Source organism: Mustelus asterias, chromosome 30, assembly GCF_964213995.1.
Source record: "Mustelus asterias chromosome 30, sMusAst1.hap1.1, whole genome shotgun sequence".
NCBI classification, from domain to species: Eukaryota; Metazoa; Chordata; class Chondrichthyes; order Carcharhiniformes; family Triakidae; genus Mustelus; species Mustelus asterias.
In genome coordinates this window covers 17246262-17261888 of record NC_135830.1, presented here as the reverse complement: position 1 = coordinate 17261888, position 15627 = coordinate 17246262, and the positions used below count along the sequence as shown (strand labels likewise).

The 15627-nt window shown below is 45.5% G+C and overlaps 2 protein-coding genes across 2 annotated transcripts in view; one reads left to right on the top strand and one right to left on the bottom strand.

Annotated features, from left to right (window-relative positions):
• LOC144480811 (uncharacterized) overlaps positions 1–15627 on the bottom strand; it is a 992083-nt gene that overhangs the window by 830692 nt on the left and 145764 nt on the right. The gene's annotated exons all lie outside the window — the stretch shown is intronic.
• LOC144480924 (uncharacterized) overlaps positions 1–15627 on the top strand; it is a 196312-nt gene that overhangs the window by 51038 nt on the left and 129647 nt on the right. The window contains exon 4 of the mRNA XM_078200549.1: positions 10627–11385. Coding sequence (XP_078056675.1) covers positions 10627–11385 — 759 coding nt within the window. The remainder of the gene's footprint in view (positions 1–10626; positions 11386–15627) is intronic.

The window sequence follows — 15627 nt, the reverse complement described above, 5'->3', positions numbered from 1 at the left end:
TGTTCAATAATTTATCCTTGCCTTAAAAACATTCAATGAGGTAGCCCCAACTGCTTCACTGGGCAGGGAATTCCACAGATTCACAACCCTTTGTGTGAAGAAGTTCCTCCTCAACTCAGTCCTAAATCTGCTTCCCCTTATTTTGAGGCTATGCCCCCGAGTTCTAGTTTCACCCGCCAGTGGAAACAACTTCCCTGCTTGTATCGTATCTATTCCCTTAATCTTATATGTTTCTATAAGATCTCCCCTCATTCTTCTGAATTCCAATGAGTATAGCCCCAATTTACTCAGTCTCTCCTCATAAGCCAACCCTCTCAACTCTGGAATCAACCTAGTGAATCTCCTCTGCACCCCCTCTTGAGCCAGTATATCCTTTCTCAAGTAAGGAGACCAAAACTGTACACAGTACTCCAGGTGTGGCCTCACCAGCACCTTATACAGCTGCAACATAACCTCACTGTTTTTAAACTCCATCCCTCTCGCAATGAAGGACAAAATTCCATTTGCCTTCTTAATTACCTGCTGCACCTGCAAACCAACTCCTTGAGATTCCTGCACTAGGACACCCAGGTCCCTCTGCACAGCAGCATGCTGCAATTTTTTACCATTTAAATAATAGTCAATTTTGCTGTTATTTCCATCAAAATGGATGACCTCACATTTACCAACATTGTACTCCATCTGCCAGACCCTCGCCCACTCACTGAGACTATCTATATCCCTTTGCAGACTTTCAACGTCCTCTGCACACTTTGCTCTGCCACCCATCTTAGTGTCATCTGCGAACTTTGACGCACTACACTTGGTCCCCAACTCCAAATCATCCATGTAAAACATAAACAATTGCGGTCCCAACACTGATCCCTGAGGCACACCACTAGTCACTGATCGCCAACCAGAAAAACACCCATTTACCCCCACTCTTTGCTTTCTGTTAGTTAACCAATCCTCTATCCATGCTAATATATTACCCGTAACACCGTGCACCTTTATCTTATGTAGCAGTTTTTGGTGCGGCACCTTGTCAAATGCCTTCTGGAAATCCAGATACACCACATCCACAGGTTCCCCATTGTCAACTGCACATGTAATGTTCTCAAAGAATTCCACCAAATTAGTCAAACATGACCTGCCCTTCATGAACCCATGCTGCGTCTTACCAATGGGACAATTTATATCCAGATGTCTCGCTATTTCTTCCTTGATGATAGATTCAAGCATTTTCCCTCCTACAGAAGTTAAGCTAACCGGCCTATAGTTACCCGCCTTTTGTCTACCTCCTTTTTTAAACAGTGATGTCACATTTGCTGTTTTCCAATCTGCGGGAACCACCCCAGAGTCCAGCGAATTTTGGTAAATTACCACTAGTGCATTTGTTATTTCCCCCGCCATTTCTTTTAGTACCCTGGGATGCATTCCATCAGGACCAGGAGACTTGTCTACCTTTAGCACCATTAACTTGCCCAACACTACCTCTTTCATGATAATGATAGTTTCTAGGTTCTCACCTGCCATAGCCTTCCTGTCATCAATTTATGGAGGTTCTCTTGTTTACAATAATCTCCCTAATTGTAATTCACACCAGGTTCTAGTGACTTAACCATCTGGCAAGAAAAAACACTTTAAATGGTGAATTCAGAAAGTTTATTAACCATTAAAAATGTGACAAGTCAGAAAGATAAAAAGCAAAGTATCGATTAACACTTAATGGAGAAAGCTTCACTTTAACAATTGAACAAACTTCTCTCCTTCTCAGACCAGGGCATGAAGCGACGGCTCTGCAAACGGGGGTAACTTGTAAAACCAACAGCTCTCAACACCTCTCTGTAAACATCTCTCCCTCCATCTCTCTCTACCAAATTGGCTTCTCAAGACCCCTTCTTTATTCTTTAAAAATGTCAAACGCCCACCTTAGCAAATTCCCATAAATCTTCAATTATAAACTAAAATAAATATGAATTTTCAGGCGATTTAAAAACAAATGAACTGTCTGCTGAAAAGGTTAACTTTCCTACAGAACCTAAAGGGGGGGGGAGTGAGCAGCAAAAACTTGGCACACAATTACATCACTTTACACAAGTTTAAAAAACTTCTCTAACAATAAAACAAACTTGATTTTAAACTTCATCTATTAAGTTTTTTTGTTATATTCCTCAACGTAATTATTTTAATTTGATCAGTTTTTGTTAGGGATGGGTAACTTCCGTTCTTTATAAACTAGTTCACTCTTTTAAAAAAATTCTACATGGGCTCAGAGAATCAGAACCCAGACTTTATCATCCTTACCCTGTTTCTCTTTTTGCCACCACTCCCTCTGTTTTGCGTAAACATTTTATCCTAAAAGTTAAATACTGTGGATGCTGGAATTTGAAACAAAAATCGAAAATGCTGGAACATCTCAACAGGTCTGACAGCATCTGCGGAGAGAGAACAGAGCCAATGTTTCGAAGTTATGAAGTGTCGTCCAGACACAAAACGTTGGCTCTATTCTCAAATCATTTTATCAACAAGTTTCTTTTTCTTAGTTTCCAAATGGCAGGTAAGAACCTGTCCGGTCCCCACTCGAGCTCTGATTTTTCACTGGCCATGCTTGGGTAAGATTATAACCATTAGAATCTACTCTCAGAGGTCCGCTTTTCAGTCCAGTGCTACTTGGAGTATACCGTCACTTCACCGACTATTGGGTCACAAATCCCTCACAGTTCTTATCACAAATTTAGGATAAATTAATTTAAACATGCCTGAGAACACTTCTTAATTTCTTGACCAACTACCAACCATTGTTTGCCGATTGGTCAGACCCCCTGTTCACAGATTCGGGTCTCTCAGCTGCTGAACACCAGATGGTCCTTCAATAAATTTAACTCGAACTCATTCTGAGTAAATATTCTCACCAGGTCCTCTGTTGGGGCCCTGCTAAGCAGCTTTAATGGTCCGTGATTGCAGAAACTGAGCAATCACAGGAATGTGGTCAAAATAGTCCAGTCCTATAATCTGCAGTCCTTCAATTATAACAGAATATGTGGCTGTATGTAGCTGCCCCGGCCGTGATCAACCCCAACACTGCCTTCCTGAACTGCTACAATGCCTGGGGTGTAGGTACACCCACAGTGCTGTTAGGGAGGGATTTCCAGCTACACATTCCAGACTTTCACTGGACTGTAGGTGGATATCAGATTGATACATTTCATTCAACCACACCCAAGGTGAGTTATTCCAATTCCTTTATTGTCCAGGACAATATATTCACAATATCTTTAAAACAGAAATTAAACATTCCCATTTGATTTCAGGCAGTAACATATTCTGTTAGTTTGTTCTTTATTGTCAATGTCAGGCTGGGGTTGTTCGTCTTGGAGCAAAGGAGGTTGAGGGGAGATTTGATAGAGGTGGACAAGATTCTGACAGGTTTAGATAAGGTGGACAAAGAAAAGCTGTTCCCATTCGCTGACGGGACAAGGATTTATGGTTTTGGGTCAGAGATGCAGGGGGGTGATGTGAGGAAGAATATTTTGATGCAGCGAATGGTAATGACCTGGAACTCGCTGCCTACGAGGGTGGAGGAAGTGGAGACAATAAACAATTACAAAGGGAATTGGATGGGCATTGGGGGGTTTCAAACAGAAATGCTGACTAAATATCTCTGAACTTCCTCACACCCGGTCACTCTGTGATCCGTGTGAAATTTAAAACCGGGTATTCGCAACAAGACTCAAAGAGCATCAGCCCACTGGAGGCAGTTGTGAGACCGGCCAGTCCAGCAGAAAGAAACCCTCCGACCCTCCCCATTGACCAACTGTGAGAATGAACAAAATGCAGTCCTGGATGTAATTGAGAGCAGAAACAACAACAGCAGAATCCAACCCCTTGAATCATTCGTGAACTTGTTGGTGTCTCAGCAGGGAGGATGAAACACTGAATCCCTTCCCACATTGAGAGCAAATGAATGGCCTCTCCCCTGTGTGAACTCGCTGGTGTATCTGCAGGCTGGATGAGTCAGTGAATCTCTTCCCACACTGAGGGCAGGTGAACGGCCTCTCCCCAGTGTGAACTCGCAGGTGTTTCTGCAAGTTGGATAAGTCATTGAATCCCTTCCCACACTGAGAGCAGGCGAACGGTTTTTCCCCAGTGTGAACTCGCTGGTGTGTCCGTAGGATGGATAATCGAGTGAATCGCTCCCCACACTGAGAGCAGGTGAACGGTTTCTCCCCAGTGTGAACTCGCTGGTGTGTCCGCAAGTTGGATGACTGAGTGAATCCCTCTCCACACTGAGAGCAGGTGAACGGTCTCTCCCCAGTATGAACAAGCTGGTGTGTCCGCAGGTTGGATGACCGAGTGAATCCCTTCCCACACTGAGAGCAGGTGAATGGCCTCTCCCCAGTGTGAACCCGCTGGTGTGTCCGCAGGCTGGATAACTGACTGAATCTCTTCGCACACTGAGGGCAGGCGAACGGTCTCTCCCCAGTGTGAACTCGCTGGTGTCTCCGCAGGCTGGATGACAAAGTGAATCCCTTCCCACACACCGAACAGGTGAACGGCCTCTCCCCATTGTGACTGCGTCGATGAATTTCCAGATCAGATGGAGCTTTGAATCCCTTCCCACAGTCCCCACATTTCCACGGTTTCTCCATGGTGCGGGTGTCCTTGTGACTCTCCAGGTTAAACAATCAGTTAAAACTCACACAGAACACAAGTACAGTCTCTCCCCGCTGTGAATGCTGCGATGTATTTTCAGGCTGTGTATCTGGTTAAAGCTTTTTCCTCAGTGCACTGGAACACTCTCAATTGAGTGTGTCTGTGTCTCGGTGCTTTTCCAGTGATGCTGATGTTTAAAATCTTCTGTAGCAGACAGAACAGAGAAACATTTCTCCTTCTAGATTCAAAGGCCGATGATATTCGGGTCCAGATGAATTGAGTGAGTCTGTCAGATATTTGGTTTGAGATTTCTGTCTGTAAATCTTCACCTTCTGATATCCTGTAAAAGGAGTTTATAAAAACCATCACTGTCACTACAGGATAGAAATTCAGAACACAGTTCTAGTTTCTGTGGAGCATTCTTTCCTCTCATTCCCCAAAAGCTGTAAATCTCCATCCCACACACTCTCCCTCCATTCTCACTCTGCTGTATCTAATATTCACCCTCCCAATTTTCCTGAAGGTGTTGATTCAGGTTGATTGACAGATCCATGCTCACTGCTTCCTGTCCAGCACAGAAATCATAACTCAAAGCAGCTGCAATCAGTTATTCGCCACATTGAGTCCGCTCAACCATTCATAGAATCATAGAATCTACAGTGCAGGAGGAAGGCATTAGGCCCATCGAGCCTGCACCAACAACAATCCCAACCAGTTCCAATCCCCGTAACCCCCCATATTTACCCTTCGAATCCCCCAACACTAAGGGTCAATTTATCATGGCCAATCAACCCAATCCACACATCTTTGGATTGTGGGAGGAAACCAGAGCACTGGAGGAAACCCACGCAGAGATCATGCAAACTCCACACAGACAGTGACCCAAGCCAGGAATGGAAGCCAGGTCCGTGACGCTGTGAGACAGCCGTGATAACCACTGAGCCACCGTGCCGCCCAGATGTACCTTAGCACCATTTTCTCCACAGTATCCCCTGGATCCCTTGATATCCCTTGATATCATGGGCGGCACGGTAGCACAGTGGTTAGCACTGCTGCTTCACAGCTCCAGGGACTTGGGTTCGATTCCCGGCTTGGGTCACTGTCTGTGTGGAGTTTGCACATTCTCCTCGTGTCTGCGTGGGTTTCCTCTGGGTGCTCCGGTTTCCTCCCACAGTCCAAAGACGTGCAGGTTAGGTTGATTGGCTATGCTAAAAATTGCCCTTAGTGTCCTGAGATGCGTAGGTTAGAGGGATTAGTGGGTAAATATGTAGAGATATGGGGGTAGGGCCTGGGTGGGATTGTGGTCGGTGCAGATTCGATGGGCCGAATAGCCTCTTTCTGTACTGTAGGGTTTCTATGATCTTGAATATCTAGAAACCTATCAAAACCTTACTTGAAAATTCTTGATGACTGAGCTTTACAGTCCTCTGAGGTAAAGAATTCCAAAGCTTCACCAGATCCTTGAGTGAATAAATCCCATCTCATCTTCGCTTTCTCTCCAAATAAATGTACTTTATTACAGGACCATAAATAAAATCTAATCTGTACAATAGAACAAAACTAGACATATCTCTGTCCTCTATTAGTTTGTTCCCTTAAATGTCAGCCATCTCCGGTGGAAACCAGCCTTTAATTGTGAACATCAGGAAAGAGACCATCCTTTTAGCCAGATAAATAAATGTGTCAAGCTGAGGGAGCAAAGGATGTCAATGTCTTTAAGAGAGAGAGACTTGGGGCAACCTTTCCAGAGTCTGCAGCCTCCCTGGATTCACTTCCTTTCCCTTCAGTTGCTGCAAGTCCCCAATTTCCCCCAGAATGAGAAAAGAAATGGAAAGGGGGAGAAAAGAAAGTGTTTTACTCACAGATGTTGGTTTCTTTTTATTTATCACAAATACGTTAATACAAAGCAATTACAAATACACAAAAAATACATTACCAATGGCTAACGCCATCCATTTATCAGTTACTATCTTCTATTTCGGAAGGGTTCACTAACGGTCATAGTTTTCCAGGGCATTGCCCTCTCAATACACCTCCAATTACAAATCATAATCTACAAAGTGACAAACATTAGTACAACACAACAAGAATAAACATTGCAGCATATCCGCCGCCCTCCAGGGCACCGCCTCCCGGGTTTTTCCCCTGCCGGGGGATGCAACCCTCCAGAGGTACTCAGGTCCGGGGGTTCCACCTGACGGATGTTCGACTGGAGGCGGGGGGACAGGAAAACCACCCCGAACCTACTCAATCCGGACTGCCTTCCGGATTTTCGGCTGGGGCGGTGGGAAAAGCTCTCCGGGATACTCAATTCGGCCTGCCTTCCCAATTTTTCTCCCGGAGAACAAAACCCCCCCCGGTGTTACCCCTCTGGGTGCCCCGGACACTTTCCACAACTGGATGTCACACCCCCCGGGGGTCACTCTATCCAGGAGGGAGGGGGGTGGGGGATACCCCCCAGGCCACAAACAATGCAAAGATTTTCCGTTGGTTAGTACAAACACGATATTACAAAACAATTACAAATGAACAAAGAACAAATCTGAAAAATACATTACCGATGGCTAACACCATCCATTTATCAATTACTACCTTCCATTTCGGAAGGGTTCATCATCAATTACAGTTTTCCAGGGCATTGCCCTCAAAATACACCTCCATTTACAAATCATAATCTACAAATCTACAAACATTAACACAACACTACAACTGTACACAACAAAAAATAAACACTGAAGCATAAGGGCACCGTCCCCTGGGTTTGTCCACCTGCCGGGGGATGCAACCCTCCAGTGGTACTCATATCCGGGGGTTACACCTTACGGATGTTCAGCCGGAGGGGGGAAATGGGGAAACCACCCCGAACCTACTCAATCCGGAATCCCTTCGGGAGTTTCAGCCGGGGCGGTGGGAGAGTCTCTCCAGGGTACTCAGTTCGGGCCTGCCTTCCCAATTTTTCTCCCGGAGAATAAAAATCCCTCTGGTGTTACTATGTCCGGGGCTTCACCACCCAGAACTTTTCCCAAGTGGATGTCACACCCCCCGGGGGTGACTTTATCCAGGGGGGGATGCCCCCCAGGCCACAAATAACGCAAGAAAATAGACGGGGGCCGGAACAAACCACCAACTGTCATAACAGGAAAACCACATATTACAATAACAAACAATCCATGAACAACCATACAATTGTGAAACATTTCGGAGGCACCGCCTTCCAGAGCTTCGCCCATCAACATTCCACCGTCCGAAGTCGACAACGCTCAACTACAGTCCTCCAAAGTTCACCACTCCGGGCCAGAACTTCCAAAATCACACCCACTGGGGCTGCACCGTCTGGGGTCACACCCTCCGCGGCTGAACCTTCTGAAACCATAGTTCCCAAATGGCTCCTCCCTGGCTTGGGCCCTCCGAGACTGCATCCACCCGGGCCACGCCTTTCAAGGCACAGGAATCCCAGCGAGAGCAGCATTCAACAAGCCCCAGCCGAAACAAAAAGTTCTTGCACAAGTCACGAACCCAAGCACTTGAAACAGAAACTTCACGCCGACCAAGGCGTTCCTCCCAGCGGCCACATTTCCAAAAGCTCACCGCAAGGCGCGCATTAAGCCTGCCTTGAACTCCTTATCCTCTGCCCGCCCCCTGCCTGGAGCACACTATACTGGCCAACACGCAAAGCGAACGGCCAATATGGTGGATTTCTTTTTGTTTATTACAAATACGTTAATACAAAACAATTACAAATACACAAAGAACAAATGTGAAAAAAATACATTACCAATGGCTAACGCCATCCATTTATCAGTTACTACCTTCCATTTCGGAAGGGTTCATCGTCAATTACAGTTTTCCAGGGCATTGCCCTCAAAATACACCTCCATTTACAAATCACAATCTACAAATCGACAAACATTAACAACACTACAACTGTACACAACAAAAAAATAAACACTGAAGCATAAGGGCACCGTCCCCTGGGTTTGTCCACCTGCCGGGGGATGCAACCCTCCAGTAGTACTCATATCCGGGGGTTACACCTTACGGATGTTCAGCCGGAGGGGGGACATGGGGAAACCACCCCGCCTACTCAATCCGGACTGCCTTCCGGAATTTCAGCCGGGGCGGTGGGAGAGTCTCTCCAGGGTACTCAGTTCGGGCCTGCCTTCCCAATTTTTCTCCCGGAGAATAAAAATCCCTCTGGTGTTACTATGTCCGGGGCTTCACCACCCAGAACTTTCCCCAAGTGGATGTCACACCCCCCGGGGGTGACTCCATCCAGGGGGGGATGCCCCCCAGGCCACAAATAACGCAAGAAAAATAGACGGGGGCCGGAACAAACCACCAACTGTCATAACAAGAAAACCACATATTACAATAACAAACAGTCCATGAACAACCATACAATTGTGAAACATTTCGGAGGCATCGCCTTCCAGAGCTTCGCCCATCAACATTCCACCGTCCGAAGTCGACAACGCTCAAATACAGTCCTCCAAAGTCCACCACTCCGGGCCAGAACTTCCAAAATCACACCCACTGGGGCTGCACCGTCTGGGGTCACACCTTCCGCAGCTGAACCTTCCGAAACCATAGTTCCCAAATGGCTCCTCCCTGGCTTGGGTCTTCCGAGATTGCATCCACCCGGGCCACGCCTTTCAAGGCACAGGAATCCCAGCGAGAGCAGCATTCAACAAGCCCCAGCCGAAACAAAAAGTTCTTGCACAAGTCACGAACCCAAGCACTTGAAACAGAAACTTCACGCCGACCAAGGCGTTCCTCCCAGCGGCCACATTTCCAAAAGCTCACCGCAAGGCGCGCATTAAGCCCGCCTTGAACTCCTTATCCTCTGCCCGCCCCCTGCCTGGAGCACACTATACTGGCCAACACGCAAAGCGAACGGCCAATATGGTGGACTGGCTGGACAATCCAATCTTTCCCACCCACAGATGTGGACGACAGGAGGAAGTTTGAGTCTGTCTGAAGCTCAATCTGAGTATCACAAAGCCCGATTGGCTGAAGGACCAGAGTCCTTCCGGTCCTCCAACTCTTCCCATTGGTCAACACCTCAGCACGAAGGTCAGAAGGCGGGCTGCCCCGCTCATGCGCAGTGTCCCCTCTCCACTGGACATGCGCAGTCCCGGGCCAGGGGGAGGGGGCGATCACCGAGAGGCTTCTCGCTGTGGCCGGAGCCGCCAGCCGGTTGCCTAGAAACCTTGGCTGGAGGAGGTGCAGGGGGAGGGGAACAATGGGTGGGGGCGGGGCTTCCGTGTCTGTGCGCCCGGGCCTGCGCACTGGAACTCCAGGACGTCATTGTGGAAGAGACTGATTCCTATTGGCTGATTCGCGGCAGGGCTCCATTGTGACGTCACAATGCGGAAGTTGGCCAATGAGCTTCAGAGTGAAACTTCCGCCTCTGGGCCACATCTGGGAGGAAATCAATGTTTCCCCCTTTCCATTTCTTTTCTCATTCTGGGGGAAATTGGGGACTTGCAGCAACTGGAGGGAAAGGAAGTGAATCCAGGGAGGTTGCAGACTCTGAAAAGGTTGGCCCGGGTTTCTCTCTCTCTTAAAGACATTGACATCCTTTGCAATGTTCCACAGGAACTAGAATTGTCTGATTTGAATTTCTATCTTGTTCTGACAGCGATGACTTTTGTCAATTCTTTTTACAGGATATTAGAAGGAGTTGATTTGCTGATAGAAATGTCAAGATCTAACATTCACTCAATTCATGGGAGCTGAATGTCATCGGTTTGAATCTGGAAGAAGAAACGTTTCTCAGCTTGAGTTGGGTGAACCATTGGTGTGAACAGAAAAGCATCGAGGCCCGTGCAACCCGAGTGACGGTGTTCCAATGCACGTATTGTGAAAACTGCAGGAGAGACAGAAAGACACTCAGATCATGGAAAAACCATGGAAATGTGGGGACTGTGAAAAGTCATTCCGTTCCCCATCGGTGTTGGAAATTCATCGACGCAGTCACACCGGGGAGAGGCCATTCACCTGCTCCAATTGTGGGAAAGGATTCACTCGGTTATCGATCTTGCTGACACACCAGCGAGTTCACACCGGGGAGAAGCCATTCAGCTGCTCTGATTGTGGGAAGGGATTCACTCAATCATCGCACTTGCTGATACACCAGCGAGTTCACAATGGAGAGAGGCCATTCACTTGCCCCGTGTGTGAGAAGGGATTCAGCGATTCATCCACACTGCAGACACACCAGAGAGTTCATACTGGGGAGAGGCCATATATCTGCTCCATGTGTGGTAAAGGATTTGCTCAGTCATCCAACCTGTATTCACACCAGCGAGTTCACACCGGAGAGAGGCCGTTTCCCTGCTCTGTGTGTGGGAAGGGATTCAGTAACTCCGCCAACCTGCTGAGACACCAGCAACTTCATACTGGGGAGGCTTCCTTCACCTGCTTTGAGTGTGGTAAAGGATTCAGTGATTCATCCAACCTGTTTTCGCACCAGCGAACTCACACTGGGGAGAGGCCATTCACCTGCTTTCTGTGTGGAAAGGGATTTAGCCAGGCATCCCGCCTGCAGACACACCAGCGAGTCCACACCGGGGAGAGGCCGTTCACCTGCTCAGTGTGCGGCAAGGGATTCAGTGATTCATCCAACCTGATTTCACACCAGGGAGTTCACACTGGAGAGAGGCCATTTAACTGCTTTGTGTGTCAGAAGGGATTCAGTCGATTATCTAACCTGCTGACACACCAGCGACTTCACACTGGGGGGAGACCGTTTGCCTGCAATGAATGTGGAAAGGGATTCACACGATCATCCCACCTGCTGAGACACCAGCAAGTTCATAAGCGATTACAAACATTGGATTCTGCTTAATCACACCCAGGACTGAACCACGTTCATTCTGACAGTTTGTGAAGTTGGAGGGTCGGAGGGTTTCTTTCTGCTGGACTGGCCGATCTCACAGCTTTGTTTCCAGTGGGCTGATGCTCTTTGAACCTGGGAGAGCACATTTCCACTGAAATGATCCACAAAAGCTGATGAACGTTATTTATTTTATTCTGGATAGTAAATAGTGTTTTTCCTACCACTGCAGGTAGATCTAAAATAAATACATTTGTCTCTGTACCAGTGAGTCTACAGCACAGGGCCAGGCCAGTCGGCTCACATGGTCTATGTCAGTATTTATGCTCCACATGAGCCTCCACCCACCCCTCTTCATCTCCCCCCATCAGCATATCCTTCTATTCCTTTCTCCCTCATGTATGTATCTAGCTTCCCCTTCAATGTATTCATGCTGTTCACCTCAACCACTCGCTGTGGTAGTGAGTTCTACAGTCTCACCACTCGCTGGTAAAGAGGTTTCACATTAAATCCCTATTAGATTATTGAATCTCTGAAAATGCACACAGCATTTGTAACAAAAAGGATGAATTGTCAGCATGGTAGAGATAAATGTGTGTGTCCTGATAGACATTACAGAGACTTAGTTGAAATGTCACGGAGGCTGGGATCTAAATATTGAAGGGTATTTGACATAATGGAATGGCAGGAAGCTAGGAAAAGGTGACAGGATCTCTCCCATTAACTAACAATGACATTAGTTCAGTACAGAGCTACCACCTTAGCCTGAAAGATCAGGATGAAGGATCGGTTTGGGTCGAGATAAGAAATGGTAAAGGTATGAGGTCTCTTGTGGGAGTATTTAATGGGCCCCTTACCTAAGTTACACTGAACTGATTTCTTTATTTTGAACATGACACTATAATAGTATGTTTATTTATTAGTGTCACAAACTGGCTTACATTAACATTGCAATGAAGTTACTGTGAAAATCCCTGAGTTGCCACAACTCAGCGCCTATTTGGGGAGACTGAAGGAGAATTTAGCATGGCCAACGCACCTGACCAGCATGTCTTTCCGACTATGGGAGGAAACCGGAGCACCCGGAGGAAACCCACGCAGACACGGGGAGAACGTGCAGGCTCCACACAGACAGTGACCCAAGCCGGGAATTCACCATGGGTCCCTGGTGCCATGAGGCAGCAGTGCTAACCACTGTGCCACCGTGCCGCACTCAGATACTCTATTGCACTGCCCAGAAATAAAATAAACACCTGATCAAAAAGGACTAGGAAAAAGTACAAACTTATAAATCTCAACTCCTTTTCACAAATACAGATCAAATACTTCATCATTTCCAGTTCCCAGTCACATCATTTTCTCATTATCATGTTCTGATTATTCAAATAGTATCTCTATTAAACTCATAGATAATACCATTATTTTATTCCATGACGTCATATAAACTAACATTTGAAGCTTATACATTGTTTTAAAACTGTATTTACACATATTTTCAAATCTTCACCCAAAGCATTCCAAAGATTCATCCACAAACTGAAATATACACAGACTTTAAAGTTGTACAAACATAACATTTTTTAAACTTGTTTTTTTCTATTTAATACATGATCATCATCCCTTAAAGTCAACAGTTTCTTTGCAAATTTTCAGGCAATGATTCATTTTTTGCTTCATCCAAAATCATTGCAGTTTTCAGTTCAACGGACTCCCTAAACTTTAAAACCTGGACATTTTAGAAATAATTTGTTGCTAAGTTCTTGAAAATTCACTTTATTACTATTAATTTGGCTTTTTTCTGTAACATATAGATCGGATTAATAAAGTTAAAGTTTGATGTTTATTTATTAGTGACACAAGTAGACTTACATTAACACTGAAATGAAGTTAATGAAAATCCCCCAGTCACCACACTCCGGCACCTGTTTGGCTACACTGAGGGAGAATTTAGCATGGCCAATGCACCTAACCAGCACGTCTTTCGGACAGTGGGAGGAAACCGGAGCACCCGGAGGAAATCCACACAGACGCAGGGAGAACGTGCAGACTCCACACAGTGACCCAAGCCAGGAATCAAACCCGGGTCCCTGGCACTGAGAGGCAGCACTGCTAACCACAGTGCCGCCATGTCGCCCAAATATTCATGCTTTATAACGTTTCCCCAAACCTCTGAAGAATCATCTCAAATGAACAATACAAAATATGCAAGGACTGCAGATCCAATATAAATTTAGTTTTACTCAGAATTTCAATACTCTTTGATCATTTTGTTTTAATATATATTGTATATGTGGTTTCCAACAAAAGGTATGGTCTAGGAGAACACCCAGAACTATATTTCCATATGGGGGAGGCGATGGTGTCATGGCAGTGTCACAGGACGAGTGACCCAGAGACTCAGGGTAATGCTCCGGGGACCCAGGTTCGAATCCTATTGTGGCAAATGGTGAAATATAAATTAGATGAAAATCTGGGATTAAATGTCTAATGATGATTAGAAATTATTGTCGATTGTCATAAAAGCCCATCTGGTTTACTGATGTCCTTTAGGGAAGCAAATCTGCCAACCTTATCTGGTCTGACCAACATGTAACTCCAGATCCACAGCAACATGGCTGCCTTTCATTGCTCTCTCAGTTCAAGGACAATTAGGAATGGGCAATAAATGCTGCACCAGTGACACCCACATCCCATGAATAAATAAATGTTGACATTGTCTGTGGGGAGAGAATAGAGCCAACGTTTCGAGTCTAGATGACCCTTCATCAGAGGGGTCTGACCCCTCTTCTGTTTTTGTGAATGTTGCCATTGTTTATTATATTAACCAAGGGATTTACTTCACCAAATAACATAAACTTCGTTCCACTCAGAGTCAGTCACAATTCATTTTTGACAAACAATATTTTTTATTTTCTCCAATTCAGCACTAACAATTTCAATAAGCTCTTGAAGATCCCACCCAGAATAAAAAATATTGGCATCATCTGCAAACAAAACTAATTGTAATAACTTTGATACATTCCAAATGTCATTAATATATAAAATAATCAATTTAAGGCCCAAAACAGATCCCTGTGAGACTCCACACAGAATATTCACAAAATCTGATTCACATCATCGACTGTTACAAATTGTTGAGATTTTCCAAATAACTTCTGAGCCACTTATTCACTACTCCCCTAATCCCTTGTATCCAGTGTTTTAAGTAATATTCCATGGCCAATTGTATCAAAATCTGTGTAAGATCAGTAGAAACCTCTATTGTAAATTGTCTTTCGTCATTTAGAATCATAGAAGTCATAGAAACCCTACAGTGCAGAAGGAGGCCATTCGGCCCATCGAGTCTGCACCGACCACATTCCCACCCAGGCCCTACCCCCACATATTTACCCGCTAATCCCTCTAACCTATGCATCTCAGGACTCTAAGGGGCAATTTTTAACCTGGCCAATCAACCTAACCCGCACATCTTTGGACTGTGGGAGGAAACAGGAGCACCCGGAGGAAACCCACGCAGACACGAGGAGAACATGCAAACTCCACACAGACAGTGACCCGAGCCGGGAATCGAACCCGGGACCCTGGAGCTGTGAAGCAGCAGTGCTAACCACTGTGCTACCGTGCCGCCCCAAATTCTCCACAAATTCCATCAGTGATAATGAGATAGACCGACTTGGTCTGACTATTACACAGTCAGTTACATTGAGCAATGGAATTATCAGACCATTTAGCAAATGACTTCTCTTTTCTCTGAAAAATGAGAAAAGTGAGGACACTCTCCTGTAATTAGTATAATCACGTTTGTCTCCAGCTTTAAACCATGGAGTAACTTTGTCAATTTTCATTTTACAGGGAGATAGCCCAGTTTGAAAAGACCGGTTGCAAATATGTCAATGGTTTTACTCCACAATCAATAACCTGCTTAACGATTGACATCTCAGTATTGTCTGAATTTGTAGTTTTTTTATTCTTATGATATTTAACAATATCAATGACCTCCTTTCCATCAACACCTCTAAAACGTGAGATGGGATGAAGAGGTGGATATTTTCTCTTGGAACTTTTAACATCATTGTCCATGAACTCCGTTAAAAAGAAATCCACATTTGGAAGCCCAGCCATTATATGAAATATCAGCACTATAACAGGGGAAG